Source organism: Tripterygium wilfordii, chromosome 2 (assembly GCF_013401445.1).
Source record: "Tripterygium wilfordii isolate XIE 37 chromosome 2, ASM1340144v1, whole genome shotgun sequence".
NCBI lineage: Eukaryota > Viridiplantae > Streptophyta > Magnoliopsida > Celastrales > Celastraceae > Tripterygium > Tripterygium wilfordii.
This window is the reverse complement of record NC_052233.1, coordinates 8,626,037-8,649,309: the sequence shown is the minus strand read 5'-3', so window position 1 is coordinate 8,649,309 and position 23,273 is coordinate 8,626,037. Positions and strand designations below refer to the sequence as shown.

The 23,273-nt window shown below is 37.6% G+C and overlaps 1 protein-coding gene across 1 annotated transcript; it reads right to left on the bottom strand.

Annotated features, from left to right (window-relative positions):
* Nucleotides 1-4,052: 4,052 nt before the first annotated feature.
* LOC120008650 (protein CHROMATIN REMODELING 5-like) lies at nucleotides 4,053-23,112 on the bottom strand. Its single transcript, XM_038859043.1, is given in 33 exon segments — nucleotides 4,053-4,958; nucleotides 4,961-5,071; nucleotides 5,447-5,540; nucleotides 5,619-5,963; nucleotides 6,948-7,129; nucleotides 7,232-7,409; nucleotides 7,527-7,679; nucleotides 8,941-9,183; nucleotides 9,299-9,379; nucleotides 9,563-9,702; nucleotides 9,705-9,747; nucleotides 9,937-10,023; nucleotides 10,176-10,286; nucleotides 10,413-10,655; nucleotides 11,543-11,755; nucleotides 12,316-12,379; nucleotides 12,479-12,603; nucleotides 12,733-12,826; nucleotides 13,852-13,919; nucleotides 14,014-14,205; nucleotides 14,295-14,429; nucleotides 14,522-14,609; nucleotides 14,682-14,775; nucleotides 15,249-15,312; nucleotides 17,913-17,964; nucleotides 18,472-18,575; nucleotides 18,704-18,763; nucleotides 19,221-19,304; nucleotides 19,414-19,638; nucleotides 20,009-20,449; nucleotides 20,791-20,858; nucleotides 21,068-21,816; nucleotides 22,849-23,112. Coding segments are annotated over 32 exon segments (5,124 nt in total). The 5' UTR covers nucleotides 21,714-21,816; nucleotides 22,849-23,112; the 3' UTR covers nucleotides 4,053-4,662.
* Between the last annotated feature and the right edge of the window lie 161 nt (nucleotides 23,113-23,273).

Sequence of the window (23,273 nt, the reverse complement as noted above, 5' to 3'; positions counted from 1 at the left end):
TTATACATTATGCATTATGCATTATTGATGCAGATGGGAGTTGGAATAGGAGTTGCTATGGGTCCAAGTCAGAAGCCCATGAAGCTTCTCTAGAAGCCAAGCCCAGTCCAAGCTAATAGCAATATATGCAACCTGAAGACTGGTAATAGGGCACTTTGGATGATGCTTGAATTTTCGTTCTCTTTATTACTGTTTAGCTTTCCTTCTGAGAGTGATTCTCGACCTATCTTTCATGAGAGTGAATCTCATCTTCCTGAGAGAGAGTCTCAGTTCTTGGTTGTATTTGAGTTATCTGTCTTGTAATTCCTTTGGAATTGTTATCCACATATATATATATCAGCTTTAGTTGGATCAATTTCTTTGTGCTGTTGAAGACCCCTACTCTGCTTGCATCAATTTTGGTATCGGAGCATTAGCGTGTGCTTGCCATGAGTACCACACGCCGCAGCTGGTCATATGACGCAAACAACTTGCACATTGAGCAGCGCCTTGAAGCCCTGGTCCGACGACTGGACCTGTTGTCCGAAAAAGTCGACATTTTATGGGAGCATACTTTTCCTTCTGCCTCTGGTGTTCAAGGTCCATTGCTCCATGAAGATTTTGCGGTGGAGTCCTCCACTCAACTAAAAGGGGGCAGCGTTGAGGATGAGCTTTCTTCTCCAAATGAGGGGTTTAGTACACCTTTTGTTGATGGTGAGAAGGACCGTTTGGAAGCTGCATACACTCGAGGTACCACTCTAACAATAGATCACGGTAAAAAGTTTGAATGTTTTAAGTTACCTTTTGAGTTGCTACCAAGTGCACACAGGGTTTTCGACGAATGGCCTCAACTGGGTATGAAACCTTGTACAATTTCCTTTATGTATTATGTGCAATATGAGGGTCAAAGAGGATTCTTACCCCCTACTTTTGATCCTGGTACACAAGCAAAATGCGATATCCCCAAACGTTGGCTGCAATTCATGAGTATACATGTTGAAGGTCTGCACTTGATAATGCCAATTTCAGAATTTTTAACTGCCATGGAAAATGTTGCAAAAAGTATTTCTCGACGAAAGAACTGTCACGCTACGAACCAGTTTCTAGAGGGTGTTCTAGTGCTAATAGTTTGTGAAGTTGCCTCTTCAAAAGGTTTTCAAGTTTTTAGGACAAAGGACTTAACACAGTTTCTTGGTAGCCGTATTGTTGGGGAGGAAGTAAATTTAGGTGAATTGGGGGTTGAGGTTCTGCAATCTGACACTTATTTTCATTTTCTATTTGGTGGAGAATTAATTACCATGACATTGCTGCTTGTGGGAAAATTCGTAAACTTCGCCTATAGTGGGACTTTCGCATTCTCTTATGATTTGTGCTTTGAAGAGATTGGGGATGAAGTTGATGTTACTGTGACTAAGAAGATAGGGGAGGCGGTCGCATTATTTCTTGACAAGATTGGTGTAATTTTTGCTTTGTTTTGGACAGAAGCTACAGTCATCAATAGCAAAAACATTCATCAAAGCACCAGTACGGTACTCTGCCATTCTCTTAACAATTTTTTGTGGGTGATATATCCTCTTTCTAGGGAACCTAAGAAAAGAATCCTTGCTGGTGTAAATACTATTTGTGACGGATTTGTTGACTTAAGTTGTGATCTTAAGTTGCAAAGTAATGGGATATCTACTTATGTTGAGTCAAGTACTTCTGGGATTACTAACTTGTCTGTGCCGGCTAAGCCAATATCTTTGGCAGCTGCTTGTAATAGCATTGTGGGTCCTGCTCCAGGCAAAATAGCATTGCTTACAAGTGGTATTAAGAAGTGGACTGCATGTGATCTTAGGAAAGACAAGTTAGCCTTGCATCCATGTGTTTTCTTTACTTCCGGCTCTGTGTTTTATCAAGTCCTAGTTCTTTGGAACTTTGTTGTTTCTGGAGATGACTTGAACTCTGAGAACATGCTAAACCCACTCCTTATTCTAGCTGTTTTCATAAGGCATGAAGATCCTTGTATGATTGAGTATGGCATGACTATGCATGGTACCCATCTGTTAGTCAATTTGGCTTTGTTTGATCTATGTTTCGTTGGTCTACTTCACATCTTGGATGAAATGATATCCTATCAATGGGAGCCAGGAGGCAACGTTTGGACTTATGAATATTACACATGTGGGGAACTAATCCCATACCTTGCAAATTATGAGAATTTACATGTCCTGGACGTGAGTCCATGGTCCAACTATCTTTTTGAAGGCAAAAGTGGAAGGCTTGCAACTCTGGAAGCATGTTTTGGTGGCTATGTTAGTGGTCATACTTTCCTTGTGGTTTCTCTAGGGACCACTCATATGGTTGGTTTGTTTGAAAGAATTGATAAATGTGGTGCGTTGGTGTTACCTTGTAGCTGTGAAGAATTCATTCTTGAATTTGATATGTACTTCCGGGAAATGGAAAGTGTTAATACTTTTCTTGAGGGGAGTGAGGCTATTACAACAAATATGTTTATGGTTGTTGCTTCACCAAAAAGGTACTTGGGGTTTGCACAAGTGAGGCGTTGTGTGTACAGTGAAGACAAGGTGGTGCATCATCATAGAACTCAAGTCTGCCTTCTGGGAGAGAAACATAGCTCTGTTTTAAAACCCAAATGGGTGAATCAAGTTCAAGTTGGTGCTTCTCATAATCTGGTGAAACAAGTCGCGGCTGTAAACACATTCCTTTTTGATTTGGGTGGTGGTGTTCTGTTGAGGCCTTGCATTTGTCCGATCGAAGTATGGCTTAGTGAATATCTTGACTATCAATCACCGGAGACGAATGTTTCAAGGGTGGTGGGAAGGGTGCAAATAGGAAGCCCAAGTGGAAGGGCTTGCGCTGTTGTTACTCTTTATGTTAGGAATCCGAGACTGTTGATCAGTAGCGCTCACTTGTGGGCTTCATTCTTTAAGTTTGAGGCTTTTCCTAAAGTGTATGAGAGGATCACTGCAAATATCATTTTCCCAACAATGCTGAGTCAATCGGAGGTACCTATCAAGATTATTGGCCATCATGGCGTGAAACTTGTATGTGAAGTTCTTGATAGTGAGTTTGATGGCATTATGGGTATGTTTCCTCTATCTCTAAAGTTTCTCATTCCTGGAACACTACAATGGGACCCCGGCGGAGTTTGCAGTCCAAATTCGACGGAGTCGAATTCAATTGGGAGGGAGGGAATGATGCAGATGGGAGTTGGAATAGGAGTTGCTATGGGTCCAAGTCAGAAGCCCATGAAGCTTCTCTAGAAGCCAAGCCCAGTCCAAGCTAATAGCAATATATGCAACCTGAAGACTGGTAATAGGGCACTTTGGATGATGCTTGAATTTTCGTTCTCTTTATTACTGTTTAGCTTTCCTTCTGAGAGTGATTCTCGACCTATCTTTCATGAGAGTGAATCTCATCTTCCTGAGAGAGAGTCTCAGTTCTTGGTTGTATTTGAGTTATCTGTCTTGTAATTCCTTTGGAATTGTTATCCACATATATATATATATCAGCTGTTAGTTGGACCAATTTCTTTGTGCTGTTGAAGACCCCTACTCTGCTTGCATCAATTATGCATTATGTATCTGAACCAACCCCTAACCTAAAGGATGGCACTAAAAATTTCTTTCTTCTAAAAGCAAGATCACACTCGAGTTGAATTCAAGCTTTTGAAGATTCATTAATGTTAATCAGATGGAGTTCAAACTTCAAACCTACAGTAGCAGTTATATTGAAAAAGTGATTTTAGATGTTCCCGTTGGTCATGCTCTACGAGATGGTTTTCTTGGGGTACCCATTGGACAATGCTCTAAGAGATCACATTGTCTACCTTTTTTTATTTTTTTATTTTTTACTACAGGAATAGTGGATGGAGGAGATTCAAATTTGAGACTTCTCGAGATACTATACACGAGTTCAAATATACTATACACGAGTACAATTTGAACTACTCGTGATTTTGAGATGACGTTCTCTAGCTTTAGTTAGATGCCCATGCTTTTTCTCATATGGATGAACCAAAATAACATATTCTTTTAATTAACCAAAAGAACATATTCTGATAAAAGAGAGAGCCAAGCATAATGACTCATCATTCCAGACAGATTAAACATAAGTTTAATGTAAAGAGAGTACACAATCCTTTATGGAGCATAAAACTTGCCCACTTTCTACCAAAGAGTAGTAGTGCGTATAAATTAGCACCAAATAGTTATTGGGACCTGGTCATTAATCAATTACAGTCTTCTTTTTCACAAAATAATTTAAGAAAGAATATAACTAATTGTCAATCAGTGCAACCAGAATTTGGCAGCCAGAGTAAACTCACTCCTATTAGAGATTATGCAAAACTGATAATGTACAATTTTTCCTAACATACAAGTATATATGCCCCTCAAAAATGTTTACTTTTGAGTTGGAACTTTTTGCTGTAGTCTTCTTGTCAATTGATTCCCGCGTACTTCTTTCCTCGGCAGCATTTTTCTTACAACGTTGCAATTCACGTTCACCAGTTCACTGAAATCAGTGACTCAAAACCAAATAAGGTTGTGTAGCTGTTATTATTTCCATTGCTCAAAAAAGAATTCCATCAAATATTCAGTGGCTGAAGCAGTGAAGCCACAAGGTGAGAGCAGATAGCGCAATCTCCTGAATCAGTAGCTCTCCTTTCATACAAAATCACTAATCGATTCCTGACGAGAAGTTTTGTCGAGGGGGAAAATTAGATTGACGCATTCGACTACCTAAACTTCTACTGTCAGATGGTGCCGCTCCAAGAATCCTTAGTGAGTTTGGATCAGATAAATGAGTCCCGTTACTCAAAGGTCCTGGAGGCAGAGGCTGAACAGAAGAATGGATATCAGTTTCCATTCTTCTTTGTTTCCAAGCTTCGAAATTCCCAGTATCACGACCCCTACGAAATGGTTCTGTCATTTGATAGGTGGTCTTGTACCCTCTTTGCCGCATGAAATGATTAGCACTCCTACCTCCTCTTCCCGCTCTTGTTTGAGTTTGGAATAGATCTGTTGAAGCCTCTCCCCAGAGAGATTTGAAAATGTGGAGACATACTTCCATAATCGTGTGGTCATCCCTGTAAAAGAATAAGCAAATTAGCAAATGCCAGTGCAAAGCATACAAATTTGGAAAATGGATAGAAAAAAGGCAAGTTCAAATCCACTCCACTACTCTTATTTGACTTCGGAAGAGGCAGGAGCCTCGAGTCTATTAAGACTAAAAAGTGCACACAATAAAATCAGCTCTAAATGTTCAACGTTAATAGACAACATTTTTGGTATTTATGAGGGGAAACAAAGAAAAATAAGAAAATAAACTTGAGGTAACATAAGAAATAGAGAACAAAAAAATAATGCATGCAGCATGCCTAATCAGGGAGTATGGAGTAGATAGGAAAAGACACAGATTATTGAAAATGGATCAAGCAGATGAGAGGTTAAAAAGAATGTACTATCTTGCCTATAAAGTTCCTCTTCATGATCTGCAACAATTTGGTCTATCCTCCATCCAATAAGCTGTAAATAATTCCGAATTTTTGGTAATACCTGAAAGAAAATATATATTTTAAACATAGATATGGTTCTATAGCAAAATAAATCAAATGTAAAAGAAGGAAAACATACCTTTTCTTTTGGAAGATTGGCACTGGTGGTCTGCAACTTATGAAGATGATTCAGAGTTCTAATTTCATCAACCATGACATCTTCACACCACTCCATCCATTTCACTTCCTTAAACTGCTCATATACTTCCTCATTGTCTGACATTTCACCCTCCTCTTTCACTAAAGGTTCAAGTTTCCGGGTTTTCTTTGGTCTGTCTTTAGTTTGGACAACAATAGGAGAATTAAAATTTCTTCTCTTCTCCCTCCGAGGCATCGAGATGTTTGAATTATTTTCTTTCACCTTCTTTGAAGACTTACGACGGGCTTTAGCATTTGTTCCCTTTCCACCAATAGCTGCTAGCTCCTGGTAAAATGTTGTTCTTAGAACAGGTTTGGGCAGTCTATAACAGATAAAAATCATTGAACTGCTGCTAACTTGCCTATACGTTGAGTATCAACTTAGAACACGAAATATGGTAGAAGTGTCTGAAAGATATAAGCATGCAAGCATACAAGTACACAAAGAAACACAAACGACTGCAACCTCTACAAAATTATCAAAAAAAATTGACTAGTCAATCTAGAGGGTGAGGAAAATGGAATGGATAACTTAAACATGTACTTATTATGCACGAGGATTATAAGAACCAGACGCAAAATGCACGAAGTATTGTCATCTATGGTAGAAGTGGGCCTCACGGTTTTTCCCTCAAAATGCACTACAAGATCAAGTCTAAACCGTCCATGTATAATATAGAGTTATTCATCCCACATCCAAGGTTGGAATTTGGGACCTTTTCTAATGACCAGGCTCAAAGGTTGGTATTGTCTGCTTTGGTCCAAGAAACCTCATTGTTTTGTCCTCAAAAGGAAGCTCACAAGGATAAGTCCAAGGGAAGTTAAAGAAGAGAAAGCTCCAATAAAAAAAGTTAAAGAAGAGAAGGCCATCAAAGAGAGGCAATTTTAATTGCATCATAAGGATACACTGAATCTGAGTCACTTTCCTTGTTTCCATTAACATCCCTCAAAACATGTGGCAAGTACGCGAGAAAGAGGTGGTTAGCATAAAAGGAAAATGATTACTACATCCACTACTAAGTATTAACCTGAATGAGAGAGTACTTTAAAAACTGCATGTCATTACGAAAGTCATGAAAAATGAGATATTCCTCGCTAAAAGTTAAGACAACAGGTAGACAAATATGGCCCACAAAAAAGACATTGCACTTGATGGAAAAAGGACAATGGAAAAGAGAGAATAAAAATCTATCAACAAACAATGTGCATGTTATTTTCAGAAAATGAATCTTTTCATCTCTGTGCAGCTGGACTGCGAGTAATCTTTTACCATTTCTAGAAGTGCACTTGCATGGTCCTTCAAATTTGGAGCGCGCGGTAGAAACGTCTCATGGTGTTGAAGTTCAGCAGGAGCAATCTTCTTTGTAAGGCAAAGGCATTCATCTAACCTTATCTTTTCCCAACTGTCAAAGCCATGGTAGTGTATTCCCAGTAGCAGTCTTGCATCGTCAACTTATCATAAGAGAATAAAAATGAATCAGATACATCAACAAAAGTTACATAAAAACACCAAAAAAGGTATTATAACAGGAAATAATGAAGGAAAAAACATACTTTGATTCCAACCACAACCTTTAGACCAATTTGAAGGCTTAAGGTATGACAAAGCTCGAAACTGTGCCATTGGATCTGCATACCGACTAATGTGCTTGGCTAGGAGCTGAAGTTCTTGAATGCGGGTGAGTAGTTCATTAGCCTTCGCAGGGACGCCAAAAAAATCCAATACAGAACCCTATATAATCATATGTAGTGTTATTTTGAGAGAAATTTAGAGTATCCCCCAGTGGGCATTGAAGGATTTGTGTCATAGAATCAACACGGAGAATTTGAAGAAGATTTTAAGGCCAACCTCTGGGTCCAGATTTTCAACTACAGCCTCTCTGCAGCCATCAATTAAGGCATCAAAGAGCTCAATCTGTGCTTCAGGAGGAGCTGCAGCAATTGCACCACCAACCTCTGCAACAATGGAGCTTATCTGCCTCTCATTCCCAAATTTCATTACCTAAGTTTTAAAGGTGAAAAACATAAATTTATGGCACAATTCTATAATTAGAAAAGGTACAAGAAACAGTTATGGCAACGGAATAACATTCCATCCCTTCCCCACTTAGTTTGATGTGTATCTTAGATGTCTGTTGCTTCAATTCACCCATTTTCAAAGACAACAAACAAACAATACCATAAGCATAGCGATAAAGATGAAAGTATAAAAACTGATGAACATTAACCTCCTTTTATCAATAAATGGATAGGTACATGCAGCTGATGCCGGAGCACTGACAAGGTAGTAAAAGCAAGTTAGTTTCCATTCACTGTATTTTGATTCCAGCCCTCACTTCAACGTTCTCTGAAAAAGACATTATCACTGTTCCACAAAAATAGCTCCTAAGGCCCATCCTAACCTCACAAACACTAGTATCACAATTCACGACACATGAAGCTAAAAAAGGGAAAGAAGAAAGTTTGCAAGTACATTTCAGTGGTTATAGATTAAAAGTTCATTAGGACCAGTTCTTTCACTGCCCAAGCTTACCTGAAGACAAAAGTCCTTATGAAGCCTAGTGCTCCTTCAAATATAGGGACAAGTTCTATGCTCATATTTGATTTCCACTAACCAAGAATATTCTTTTTTGTGGTTTAATTACATTCCCCTTCAAGCCTTTAAAAGGGCTGTCAAAACTTTCAAGATCCATGTGACATACCCCAGACAACAAAAAATTAACTTTGATATTACAGAAGTTCTAGAGTTCGCCCAGATTTAGTTATTGTCCGAGCCAACTACAGCAGCTGTTCTTGTACCTGGCAAAAGCAATCTTGCAACCCTATAACAAGAAAATGTCATGCTACAATGCAATATTGACCCCAAGATTCATCAAATGTCATGTTATATGTGTTAATCTAATGTCCTCTTCTTTTCTTAACAGGTTTGATTTAATTTCCTGCAAATGGCTGTCTGTGTGTGGGAGACATCCCCATGCAATATCTTTTAATAAATCCTTCTTTGCGATAAAAAATAAGACCAGCGGCTATCCAACCTAAAGAAACATAAATTAAGACTGAAACTAACTAGAAAGTCTGCATCAAAATCCAAGTAAGATCTAAATCAATTTTGAACCATAACTCTAATTCTCTTCAGCCTTCACTTTTCCTTTTTCTTGCTCTTTTTATTATGTTTGTATGCCTATTACAAATTTTATTGAGGGAAAGGAAGTAATGGCCAAAACCAAAGCTGAATAAACTTTCAATAAGAATTAAAGGCCTACCGCACGAGAAAAGCGCAATGCATCTCTCTTCGACAAATTCCCGTAAGACCAACCTCCTACTTGAGCAACTGCTCCCTCAATCATTGGTGCTGACGGAACAGAATAATCTACTTTACGACGCTTCTGGACTCCCTCATGAGGCTCCTGGGGTTCAGATCCTTTCTTCTTCCTTTTACTTCTCTCTGGTTGGTTAGACTCTGCATAGCTCTTGGTGTTCCTAGCAGCTCGGGGAGCAAGAGCCTCCTAAAGAAAGAAAATGATCTTAAACGTATCACTCCAACTGTAACATTATTTCAAAAAGAGACGGCTTTAAGAACTCAATGAAATTAAAATATTGAAACAAAAACCATTATCATACCTCAGCTTGAGTTACAGCTTCTGGTTTTATCCATCGACTCCAAAAACTCCCATCATCTTCAGCACTACAGAAATTGGCAACCTAGTATTATGAAGAAAAAAAAAATCAATTAAATTTGCATGAACAATTGCCGCAGCAAGTAGAACCAAAGCCCCCAACTCCAAAAGGAGGGAAAACAGAGCAAAGAATAATAATAGCATTTCGCCTTCTTCAACCTAGGAAGAAGAAAAGATTCCATCAGCACACATGAAAGTATTCACTTGCCTTGAAAGCACTCAATAGTTCACTTCCTTGATCCGCTTCAGCTTCTACCTTCTCTTCAACTTTTTCAGCCCTTTCTAGGATTTCATCGATGTCCATACTTAGGAGCCTTTTCTTACTTTCTTCATCATTTTTGTCCTCTTAAAAAGTTCCTCTGCCCCAAATCTTAAGATTGCTGAAAGGTCATTCTGCAATTAAAAAGAAACAAAAATTGGACTAACTACTCGTGGAAAATACTTAAGCAACACAATAAAATCAAAAAAAGAAAAGAAAAGAAATTTCAATAAAAGAAATCCTTGAGATAAGTTTACATGTTACTATCAAAGAGTGCGAAACAAGGTAGAAATGAAAATAATTATTTCCAGATTAGTCCTTACTTTGTCAAAATAACTCCCTTTTTTCGCTTCTTTCTTCTCCAATCTGCCCTCTGCATTTAATTTTTGGATCACCAAATGGTCAAGGACCTATAAGAACCAAACACAAAATGAAGATGATGTGAATTTGGCACAGATATCCAAAATACAGATAGCAAGCACAGACAATATAAGTTCATGAGCATGGAGGTAAATACATAGAGTAATAAAAAAAACATAAAAAAGAATTTTGTGTACTTTACCATCTTTTTCTTAGCTCTCTCCAAGATATCTTCCTCGACACTTTTGCTTGTAACAAATCTATAGATGTTAACAACTTCTTGTTGTCCAATTCTATGAGCTCTACTCATTGCCTGAAAATTATGGAACATTTACTGCCAAAAGGATTCATGTTCTTTCCCTTCAAAATAAAATTAGAAACTGGAAACACATCAAAAAGGACGATTCTTTCAAAGGAGAAAATGTTTTCTGCTTCAAACCTGTAAGTCATTTTGTGGATTCCAATCTGAATCAAATATTATGACAGTGTCAGCGGTCGCAAGGTTAATACCTAGACCACCAGCTCGAGTTGAAAGAAGAAAACAGAAATCCTCACTTCCAGGAGCATTAAAGTGATCCATAGCCTGCTGACGTAACTCAGCTTTGGTGCTACCATCAAGTCTCTGATATTGGAAACCTCTAAGTGACATATAGTCTGCCAGTATGTCCAACATTCTAACCATCTGGAATGTTTAAGAGTCATCAATTAATCAGATTGGTTTCTAGCCATATGATAATAACAACAATAGACTTGCTAATCAAAGTCCAAAATTCTTAAAAGTAATCCTGCTTGTCACATATATTAAAAATAAGAAACGTAGGTGACTTACTCCTTAAACATTCGATTTCTCAATCCATAAAATTCTTTGGTATACAGGATGTAGCATGAATGAACATTACATCTCCATCAGACATTGATAAGATATGTGTTTCCAAATAAATATTACATCTCGATCCATAAAATTGTTTGGTATACCGGATGTATCACACATGAACATTAAAGAGCATTGACATGCCAATTGATTTCTACGAGTCTAGTCAGTATGTGACTGGGATAGGGGAACATATTGTCAATACCCTATGTGATCCCCACCATGCACGCCATACTAAAAAATCCCATCAACGAATGACACAGCTAATAAAGAAAATCATATCATCAGGCGCTTTCTTCAACCTTGATATTTCAGTAAATATTTCCAAAGGCAGTCCAATATGATACCTTTAGATTACAAACTGCCTAGGTATGTTTTATTGTCATAAAATAAAAATGGCGTCTGAAAGCTAAGGATGAAAAACAAAGTTGAAATCAGTTCCCAAATTGGCGTCAATCTGACAGTCATTATTCAAGAATTATCTACTCCTAGATCGGTTTACTAACAAAACAATTTGACCATGTTGCTATAAAATTGTCAAAAAGAAAGCTATGCAAGATTCCAGGAAACTTAATCTCAACGACTATTAATCGTCTTATAAAAGAATGACACCAATCAATGGTTATGATCATGCCACCTAACAACCTCAGGTGTGCACAATTGCAAGGAGCATACAAGCAATGACTTTTAAAATAGACCTGTGAGAAAATCAGGACTCTGTGCTTTGTCTCATGTAATCTGACAAAAAGTTTGTCAAGAATAACTAGCTTCCCACTGCTCCAGATAATTCTTTCCAGTTTACTGCTCTCTGTGGTGCTGATGTCCCCACCATAGCCATGGTCAGCGCTTTCAAATAGGAATGGATGGTTGCAACATTTCTTTAACTCTACGACAATATTTAAAAGGGAGACCTGAAAATTAGAAAACATCAATAAACATCCCCAGTTTTAATTATTTGCAGAATAACAGTATAGCAAGGGCTAAATAGGCACATTAATAACGTATATTTTTTGTGTCCAATGACTCAGTTCTGGGTACACATTTTTCAACTTTTCAGCAACCTAAGACCTCTTGTGAGTACCAACATTTTGTTCAACTCTTCTCAACAAAAGCTTCTACTAACTCTTAAGGGAAGACTACCTCATAATAGTTATAATCAAATCTTACAGATGATAAATAAAAAACAGAAAACGGAAACAAAAAGAAGCACCATTGACCACAGCGGTAACTGGTAAGTTATTATAAATAAAAATAGGATAATGAAACACTAGGCATAGCCAAAAGGTATGAAATAGATCTAAAAGTATACACATCAACAGAGGAGCTACTGTGGTCTAGTGAAAGCCTGCGCTTCATCACTTGCATGAGGTGCAAGGTTAGATTCCCCCTCCCTCTAAAAACTGACAATCTAATCACATGTCTTATCCCAAAAAAAGTTTACACATTGCCAATGTCATATACAAACGCAAACCTGATTCCCACGAACTCCTTTATTCAAGTCATGAAAGTTGCGTTCCAAAATCCACTTATAGTACCTATATAATTAATATGCAGCAGTGGCACGTGTAAAAAATTCGATTCATTATGATAATAAACAGAATATCACATAGTCAGATGCTAACTATAGTTCTTACTGCTTCTGCAGAGGGGACATTTCAACCCTAAGTATCCGTTCTATTTTAGGAGGCAATGACTTCTCTACATCCTTGATAATTCTTCGGAGAATATGAGGCCTCAATTCCATATGAAGGTTAGCAAGCTACAGAAAATCCGACACAGATGTTTTAAATCTAAGGTCAAATATTTCAACATTCAATAAAAAAAAAAACGGCATGGGAGGACATGCTGGATATCGTAAAGTGACAATGCAAATGAGTGTATATGATACCCCATTTTCATTGAATGAGCTAAGATTCTTGTAATTTTCTACAAAATCATCCCTACTCTTGAACTTATCAGGATCAAGAAAGTGAAGTAGAGCCCTGTAAATATCAGTACAAAAGAAATACACACGATGAGAAAAGACTTATCATGTGCGCGCACACAAACACAAAGAAAGAGGACTTGAAAACCTAAAACCACTCGCAAATTATGGTACACACATCAAAGAGAGCCAGAAAACCTGCAATCACTCACCTTTTTTCTTTTCAGCCCAATCTTCAACCAACACAAATGCAAAACCCCTAAAATCTTATTTCAGATAGAGAATAAATAAAATCTTAATAACAAGAGGTTTTCAAGAGCACTGATTTTCACAAGGAAAGTATCATTGAAAACTGGTTTCATGCCATCAGCTTTTGGAGCAATGGTAGCAGAATTTTTGATGTAAAAGTCGTGTTAGGAGCTTTTGAAATTTGATATTTTAGTTCTTGTACATGGCTGGCAACCCCCTCCCTCCTTCGTGCCCCTTTTAGTTCTAATTTGTGTTCTTAGATACACAAAAAAATCCAGAAAGCTAGTTAAGATGCAGTGCATATTCAGGATCAATTGACGAAGTATAAATACATCAAAAGAGTTACAAAAAATTGAAAATAGAAGTAAAAAGTGAACAAATCCAAACATTATTCGCCATCGAACCTCCAAAAAACACAACTCTATCAATAAAAGCAAAAATAATTAACCATGAATGTTGAAGAGGGGGACAAATTGGGGAAATGTTGAAGAATTAATATGATTTGAGGAGAAAAATCCTACAATGTTAGACCCTGTCAATCAGCCTCTTAAGCGAGTGCAGAATGTTGCTAGTATTTTGATAAATGGAATGCTATGACAATCTCATCAGCAGACAGCCCATATTAAATGGTAAAGATCATATTAAATAGAAATCTTTACTTTTCAAATGCAAAAGAAATTTATTAAAGGCACCAAGAGGGTGCAACCCAAGAAGTTCTTCTACATTGGCAATACACCAAGACTTCATAAACCTTTGTCTTTGAAGCACAACTGAAAATTATATTCTAAAGCTCAGAAGACCAGAATAGATAATGCTAACGACATAAGTTATTACCAAAGCTCTTCCACACTATTTTGCAATGGAGTGCCAGTGATAAGCAATTTGTTTTTGGTGCCAAATTCCTGTGGAAACAGAAAGCCATAATCTGTTAATTACCAAATGGGACCAATCACATCCTATATTAAAAAGTTTAATCCTCTATAAGACTAAACATACCGACAGAGTTGTGTACAATTGTGCCTCTCTATTTTTTAACCTATGAGCTTCATCAACCATCAAATAATTCCACTTGATCTTGCATAAAACAGCCTTGTCCTTCAGAACTACTTCATAAGTAGTCAGTAGGGTATTAACTTTTATGGGTCGTCCACCTTTCTTATCATTGTAAAATTCATATTGCTCGCAAACCTGCAAACGAAAGAAGAAAGGAAACAACATATCACAAAAGATCAACAACTGTCTTATTTTTCTTTAATAAAAAATGAAGTGATACTCACCTCACGACTTGCTCGTGTACCAACATATACAATAACATTCATATCAGGAAGCCACTTCCGAAACTCTTTAGCCCAGTTAGACAGTGTGGACAATGGTACAATAACAAGAAACGGCCCGGGAATCTGTTGAGTATTCTGTGGGAAGAAGAAACAAAATTTTTAACCCAAAAATAAATTGGGACAGAAAAATTCATAAGAACTAGGTAAAAAGAAGGATAAAAGTTTACCTGTAAAAAGCCAAGCATGGACACCGACTGCACAGTCTTACCAAGACCCATTTCATCAGCTAAAATGACATTCGTGTCATTTCTCCAGCTGCGAGTATACATTTGTATCTTCAGTAACTCACGTTTCAGCAAACAACAACAGCAGTAACAAGAAGCATACCTATTAACAAGAAAATTCAAACCCTCAAGCTGATAATCACGAAGTTTTCCTCCACGCAACCAATCAGGCTGTTCATCAAGCTTTCGTAAACTTGCTAAACAACAAAAGAAAAGTCCCAAATCAGGTAATTTATTTGCACAATACGACAAACCTAATTCATATTTAAAAGTAGGTTGTCAAAATTGGAGGGAGAGGGAAGAAATATGGTAGCAGAACAAATAATGACCAAAACTTGCTCCATCTTTTTCACACAAAATAAAATAATCAGCTATGACTGAAGCACCTTCATCGTCTTCTCCTACCCAAACTCAATACATGCATTAAAAGGCAAGTGAAATTCATGGTACCACTACTTAAGCTATGAATGTACCTGCGCAACCTAGATGACAAGCAGGTCATGATCAAGTTATAGGTCGTATAAACCATTGAAACTACCATCCCTAGATGGATTATGTAAAATTGGACAACTTATATCACAGAAGAATCAGAACCGGGTAGCGAGAGCTCTTCAAACCAGCAATCTTGCAGAAGACAATAGTAACTTAATACAGGGACACAAGGACAGACCTTTTCCCTTCTTGCGCTGGAGATCCACCATTTTCCCTATTGTCGCCATGGCAGCCTCACGAGTCTACTCCCACAAAACCAAAAATTATAAACATGAAATTGTTAATCTCTTTCTATATTGCTACAGATACATGAGACGTGTAACATGGATAACAGGCAGAACAATCATTTCAATGCAATGGCTTATGAGAATAATCAATAATGCAAAACATGAGCCTCATAATTGTAACTTTGTATTTACTTGCTCTGGTGAAGGGATGAATGGACACAATTCTACCAAGTGAAAAAACTAATCAAAGAGAAAAAAAAACAAAAATAAAAGGCAAGCCAATGCAAAAGCAGTTTATTTGCATGTATGCACAAAAAACATAACATACATATGTAAACACCAGATGAAAGGACACTAACACTTCAGCAAAATAAACTAACAAATTAAAAGCAAAAGATAAAATCCAAATTAACTCAAGAATAAATGCTTTGAGCAACAAAAGTTTGAAAGTTACAGAGTCAGCAAAACATGAAGCACGACACACCAGAATTTTGATGCCAAGCCAAAGGCGTTCCATAATGAAATAGAAGTCGTAGAAACCATGAGGAAGCTATAGGATCTTTTCTTAAGATTCAAAAAGTTTTAGGAAAAATAGGACCTCCTTATTTTATGACAGGATGTTTTCAGCCATGCTAGAAATGCAGATAAATAACATGGACAAGATTTAATTTTTTTATAATTATTAGGAGTTATTCATATTTAATTAATAGGAGTTATTCATACTTAATTAATAGGACTTTTATTTTGGTCGGTATTAGGAAATAGTCAAATTAGGATGTTTATCAATAGTTTGTAATTTCTTTCTATTGCGAATAGGATTTAGTTATATTGTACATTGGATTTATCCTTTTATAAATAGGGGTGTAGCCTCCATTAGAGGCATAACTTGATAATTTTAAAAAAAAGTTAAGAGAATTTTCTTTTTTCCTGGTGAATTCCAGTTTCCTTTGGCTTAAACATTGGTTTGGCCTTATTTCGCTTTTTCCCCTATGTTAGTTGGTATCGGAGCAAGGATTTTGCCTTGTTCGACGGCGAACAACGAAGGGAGAAACCGAGGTCCTAACGGTAGTGATCATGGGATCGATGCCGTTTGGGAGGCTATTGACTCCCAAAGGCAGGCTTTGGATGAGATCCGTCAGTTGCTTGTAGGATTGCAACTCACCCGTCAACCAGAATCAACTAGTCAAAATGAATGAAGTTCAAGGAGTCGCCTAGAAGGCTAGAACTAGCCTCTTGTACATCCTATTCTACATAGGTTGGGTCCTCGGCATGTTAAAGTGGTTAAGTCAGATTATGAAGTAAAAGACTTTCAACGTTGTGTAAGCAATACACAACATGTTGAGAGTTTGAAAAATACAAAAGACAAAATCAGAAGTGGAGTTCAAGAAGAAATTGAAGAGGACACTATGCAGAACAAAAATGAGATTATTGTGGTTAAAAATACAGAAGGAGAGAGATTCTGAGCACTAATGAGATTAAGGATACAGATTCGATTGAAGATCTCATTGATCAAAAGTCTCATTATCATATTCTTTTTCAACAAATTGGGAGGAATCACATGTTGATTTTATTGGGATTGAATATTCTAATTACAGTATCAGTTCTTCAATATTGAAATTTATTCAAAGCTTGATGTTGAGAAATAAGACTTTTGGAACATTGCAATTCATGGAGTTCATGTGCCTGTCAAAGCAACCACCTTGTTCGAAAATACTTATTTCTCTGGAGTGGAAAATGCAATTTCAACCAGTGAACATGAAAACCTCGAGGATTGGTTATACGTGAATTTACTTTTGGAGATGGATATTTTTATTCAACTATTAGCTTGAGGACGAGTTATTTTCCAAGTGGAGGAATCTGCCATGGGGCAAGATTTAATTTTTTTTATAATATTATTAGGAGTCATTCATATTTAATCAATAGGAGTTTTATTTTTGGTCGGTATAAGGAATTATAGTCGAATTAGGTTGTTTATTAATATTTTTAATTTCTTTCTATTTTGAATAGGATTTAGTTTTTCGTTTTTATTTAGAATAGGAATCATTTTAATATTGCGCATAGAATTTTTTTTCCTTTATAATGGGGTGTAGGACTGTAGCCCCCATTAGAAGCATAACTTGATAACTTGATTTAAAAAAATTTTTAGAGAATTTCCCTTTTTTCCTGGTGGATTCCAGTCTTCTTTAGCTTGAACGTTGGTTTAGCATTATTTAACGTTTTCCCTGTGTCAGTAACTCAAATAATTTCTCATATACCTGTCTTCAAGGCGGAAATCCGGACTATAAATTCTGTAACCAAATGTTAAAGGTTCATATAAAATTTGTGAAACCCACTAAAAGCTAACAGTACTTCCATGAGGCTAATCATTGGTGGATTAATAATTAGAAAACCAATTCTCATTTGTACCAGAAACGGTAACTTAGAAAACTTCTGTCTCCATGTTATGGAATACAACCCATTTCCAATAAACAATAATAGAATGTGTGAAATTTTACATTGAAAAGAAATATGGCAAACATAATTCAGGCACAAAGAATCGCATACTGAGTACTCCGTCGAGCATGCCAAGAAAAATAAGTAAAATGAACCCAATAGAATTTGATTAAATAATATACCTTGTACTCATCTATAGCATCTTGAGCAAATGCAATATCAACATCCTTCTCCCTGACCAGAGGTCAATAAACACTATCAAACACGCAGTGTTGTTAAATGCGCAAGGCACAAGGGCCTCCAATTGCCTTGAGGTGCAAGTTTAGGCCAAGAAAAAAAAATCCATATTGCAGAATAAGAGAGGCACGCCTTAGGGCCTTGAGACCCATGCGCCTCAGGTCAGGCGCGTGTCTAGGCAAAGCCTAGTTAAAGAGCAGCTCTTGAGGCGCTACCCTTGTGCCTTGCTGCATCTTGGGCGTGCCTTCAACAACACTGCATACATGGTCCAATTTGCAATGCATCAAAGCAGTTCAATACTCGGGAAAATTAGACTATTCTTTTTTGAATGGGAAAAATTAGACTATTCTGGGATAAGTTAAGTTTATTAACCTGGTATCATAGACATCATAAATTGACTTGAATCACACTTCACAGAGAAAATAGACGGTACAGCCAGTCAGCCACACCATACATGCGTGCAAAGTACTGAGTAGACAGAGAGATGACATAGTTTTAACATACCATGTTGCTTCAGCATAAGATAGACCTTGCCACTTTATTAAATACTCAGGCATCACGTTACCAGAGCTATCTGTAGAAATTCGATCTGAAATTATTCTCTCGACCTGAAGATACAAATGATGAACCAGTCACTGAGTGCATCGAAGCATACTGAATCAATTGAAAAATAACAAGTAAATATGCACCGGATAGCAATGCTGAAAAGGGCGGAGAGGCAAAGAAGAAAACAAACCTGACTATGTTGCTTAATTAAATCTAAATCCATTTCCTTGCTTACATCGTTGACTTCGAGCTAAAATAAAAAGACCAAGAATAAATAAATAAAGAGTTCAAGTAATAAACCTATTTCAAATGAAAACAAATATCATTACTCACAATCCAACAATAAATAAACCATTAGAGTGAAGTACAGATATGCTGCATAAAGAGCTACCTATTACATTTCTTACACACAGCACACACACTCATACAAGTACACAACTGTCGTTCAAGCATGGGTATCTCACTTCAATAGAAGCCCCAGGAAACACAGAGCAAATGGTCAATGTTTTTCATAACATGTCTGCACATGCATGTTACCATTCATTTCAAGCAAAAAAAGACAACTCACATTCCAAACAAGCCCTAGCAAACAAATGAAAATACTTCCACTGAACATCTGCACATGCATTTCACTGTCTACATCTATGGCATAATGAAGAATTATGCCCTAAAGAGACTACTGTGTAGTAGCAAGAGGCAAACAATACCTCCTCACGTGAGACTGTCTTCCTGTACCTGACATCCTCCATCACTTTTTTGGTATAATTTAAGACCTTCTTAAAACCACTTAGCTGCAAGCAGAAAGCAAGGAAGGCATCCAAAGAAAATGAAGTTGAATACCAACAATAAACCTGCTAGCCAACTAACCAGGCCCTAAGCAACAGAGCTTGAGAGGCATACATTTTGAAGTCCAGAGTATGATTTCCACTGACAATGCAAATGTGACTGGCCCTTCCACTTGATCAAGAACTCCATCTCATTCCAATCTGGTTCAGAATCAAACAAGTGGTTTAACAGAATAGGTTCTGTTGATCTATTGTTCCTAGAAGCATCTCCAGCTGTGCCCTCAGGCTGATGCCAAAGCACCTTTTCTATGCAGTCTCCATCTTCCTCTTCATTTTCTTCCTTTTAAAAGGAAGGAAAATTCAGGGCACAACAAAGTAGCAGAAACTTCAAGAATGCAGAAGGAAAAAAATTATTTCCAGCATAAGCTGACTAATTGGAAGAAGACGGAAAAAGTTACTTCCACTGCATTCTAATGTTCCCCCTGGGCTTATACTATGTGCTCTCTTGGATGGCAAATAAATCAGCTTTCTACTACTTCCCTCCAAATCATCTCATTTTATCTAAACAATTCCAAATAATTTAATTTGGACGTCTAATTCATGACATGGTCCCATGAAGCTTCAAATTCAGGAATACATAAATAAATAAAATGCTTAAGGCAACAACTGTCATTTCCATGGATTTGATTTTTAAGAAAAGTACACTGCACCTTTTGGGATTTCTTCCTTTTGCCTTCATCAATATCTTCACTCTCTTCACTTTCAATATATGATACCTTGCGAACAGACCTACTAGACGTGCGAACCTCACTGTTTTGAGCACCAATATTCATGTACGAGGTGGACCGACCCTTACCTTTTCGCAGATGTGCATCTTTTCTTGTCAAACTCTTAAAATCATCATCACTGTCACAACTAGAGTCCTCTGCCGAATACTCATCTCCTGCCCATGATGTCTTCCCTTTTATTGGTCGAGTGGATGTATGAAGGGATCTGCATTCTCTAAAAGATTGTACATTGCATCCACTTTTAACTTGTTGCCTACCCTTGGGTTTCTTCATGTAATAAGAATTATCTTCATCTGAGACATCCAAATCATCATCATCACTGCTATTTTCTTCATCAGAGTCTTCGCCACCCCAAACCTTATCCTGGAATCATTGAGAAGCACATAAAGAATTAGGAATGCAGCATGCTACATATCCATGTGGAGCCACAAACATAATATCTCCAAACAACACATAAAGAAGAAGTTCAATAGGTGCATCACACAGTTTGGCAGATCACATCTGAGTGATTTGGAAGGACATATGAAAGAGCAATTTGATTCTTGGACCAAATCCTCAACAGCTGTCAATTTAAAAATCTGAAGAGCAGGCCAATATTTTACATATAGAGTGAAGAAAAATGCAGACAAGGCTGCCATTTGATACCGTTATATGGTTTGCATAACTGCATGAAAAAGTAATTACTGTGATGCAGAGATATTAACCTTGTTCCCTGCACGCCTACTCATGACACCATAATCAGGTTCAAAATCTGCATCAGCCGGGTCATCTTCTGCATATTGATATGAAACCTCAGACCCAGAATTTTCCATAATGAAGCCAAAAATAAAAACTACAGCATAGTAGAAGAATATGTTATTTCTTGCTGCAAAGTGTAAATATAGGGCGGGTACTTACCAAAAAAAGAGTAAATATAGGAGAAAAGAGACATATAAACATGCTATAGAGATACTTCAACATAAAATTCAACATATTCGTTACCATCTTGATCATCCTCATCTTCGTAATCAGCAGCATCCCCATCATTATTTCCTTTGTTGTCGTCATCGCCACCATTGGCATCATTATAATGTTTGTTTAAAAATCCTGAACCCCTAGACAAATTGTTACCAAAGGCAGGCCTTGAAGGCAGTCGAGAATTCACCCCAATAGAGTTATCAAGACCCTTGGGATGCATTGAATCATTGTGATGTTTCCCATCTTGCTCATAATATTCATCAGAAAACATCTCATCTGCTGGGACATCAGAGTGGTCCCTCCGACTCTTGCCCACATCAGTCTTCCCACCACCCTCCTCTAACTCTAATCCATTAGGTTGGCAGTCCTTCCAAAATGTTGAACCCCATTTTCCAGGCAGAGCTGACTTTCTGCCAGAAGGCTGCAAATTTGAGTTACTCACAACAGCAGCATCATTTTCAGCAGTTGCCTCACTTTGCAGGGCACCGAACTCATCTGGTTCACCATCACTTTGGTACCGAAGATCCATATTCATGTCATATTCTTTATCACTAGAAGTTACATCTACATACTCATTCCCTACTGAGCTGCAAGTTCCATCAAGGCCATGTTCCTGGTCTTTATCTTCTGTTACAACCTTACGACCTGAATAGTTCCTAAAAAAGGCCATCTTCTCACATGAATGCTCTAAGAAGATGATTTCTCAATCATAACCACAAGAAACAATTTATCCAAGTAGAAAGAAGTCTACGATCTCTCCAGAAGACTGAAGAGTGAAGACCCTGTTGGATGTATCATATATTAAATTATTAATCAGGTTGTGAGTGAAGCCATTGATCTTGAAAATACTCCAAATAAAAAAAATGGAAGACTCAAAGTACAAGTTAAGAACGTGATGTACTATTTGGTGACAAGCCTAACTTCAACTTAGGTGTCATTCTAAGCAACAAAATATAAAACTAGGGCTTGCCCATTTGGAGGGTTGGGGGGTGTTGGTTGGGAGGTGTTGGGTTGGGAGGGGTTGGGAGGTGTTGGGATTTTTATATATAATCTTATAAAGAGGTTTTGTCCCAACAGTCCTGAACGCCTGAAACGGTCAAGGGTTGGGAGGTGTTCGGAACACCTCCTAACCCAACACCCCCCAACCCTCCAAACGGGCAAGCCCTAAAAAACAAAGATTTATGTCCTAAAGTCCCAACAGGTATGCTTCTTTCGTTCCAGTATGCATCCCAGCAAGCCAGCACAAGTGTTCCAGAAAAGAAAACAGAAATTGAGGAGTGTTTCGACTTAAATTAAAATATGAAATCATAGACACCAAAGTGAAACTCCAACAACTGAACATAGGGGGCAAATGCAATTTACATTGACAGATAGCATACACAAACTCAAAAGAACTAAATCCATAACAAACACACATACCATCACGTCTTGGAGCAAAGCAGGATGCCGGTGACTGAAAACAATCATCAGTAACCGAGAAAAGGTATTCCAACAAATCAAACGGAGCAAACAGCAGATCCATAGTCGCGTAGAGGAAATCTAATCAAGTTGAACCGTTACCCCCATATGAACTCCAATCTACGAACCCTAAACCGCCAAAAACGAGCCAAACTTAACAATCCCAAACCTCAAAGCAAAAGCAATTATACCTACACTAAAAATTCTACGTGAAAACAAAAAGCAATGATTCAAAAAATACAAAATGCGCGCATCTCTGTGTATGAAGAAAGACGATAAGAAACAGAGTACGCATAATCACGTTTAGGAAGCTAGACGGGGAGGTGCGCAGTTTAAGGATAGTGCGCACCTTAATTGACACCGGCGCCCCGGTCGCCGGCGGCTAAAACAATAATTTTCAAAAACACCGTCGTTTACCCGGCCGGGGTTTCAGTAGTGTATCGACGGCGATGTATATGATTCGCCGGATGGACTCCCGATACTATAGGAGGACGATTGTACTACTACGGATTAACCGTGGAATGCGTCCCTAAGATAGAAAGGGCTGGAGTCTGGAGAGACTAGAGACGGAGGTGTTGAAATAATTAAAGACGATTTTGGGGTTTTAATTTTGATTTAGGAAAACTTTTTATATAAGTGGATATATAAAATTAAATTTTTTTTCTCTTTAGATTTTAGAATTTCAACCGCACAGTCGCCCTAAGCCTTACGTGGAAGCCAATGAAAATGAGTCCACGTGACTGGGGTTTATGGAGAAGGTTGATGGGCCTGG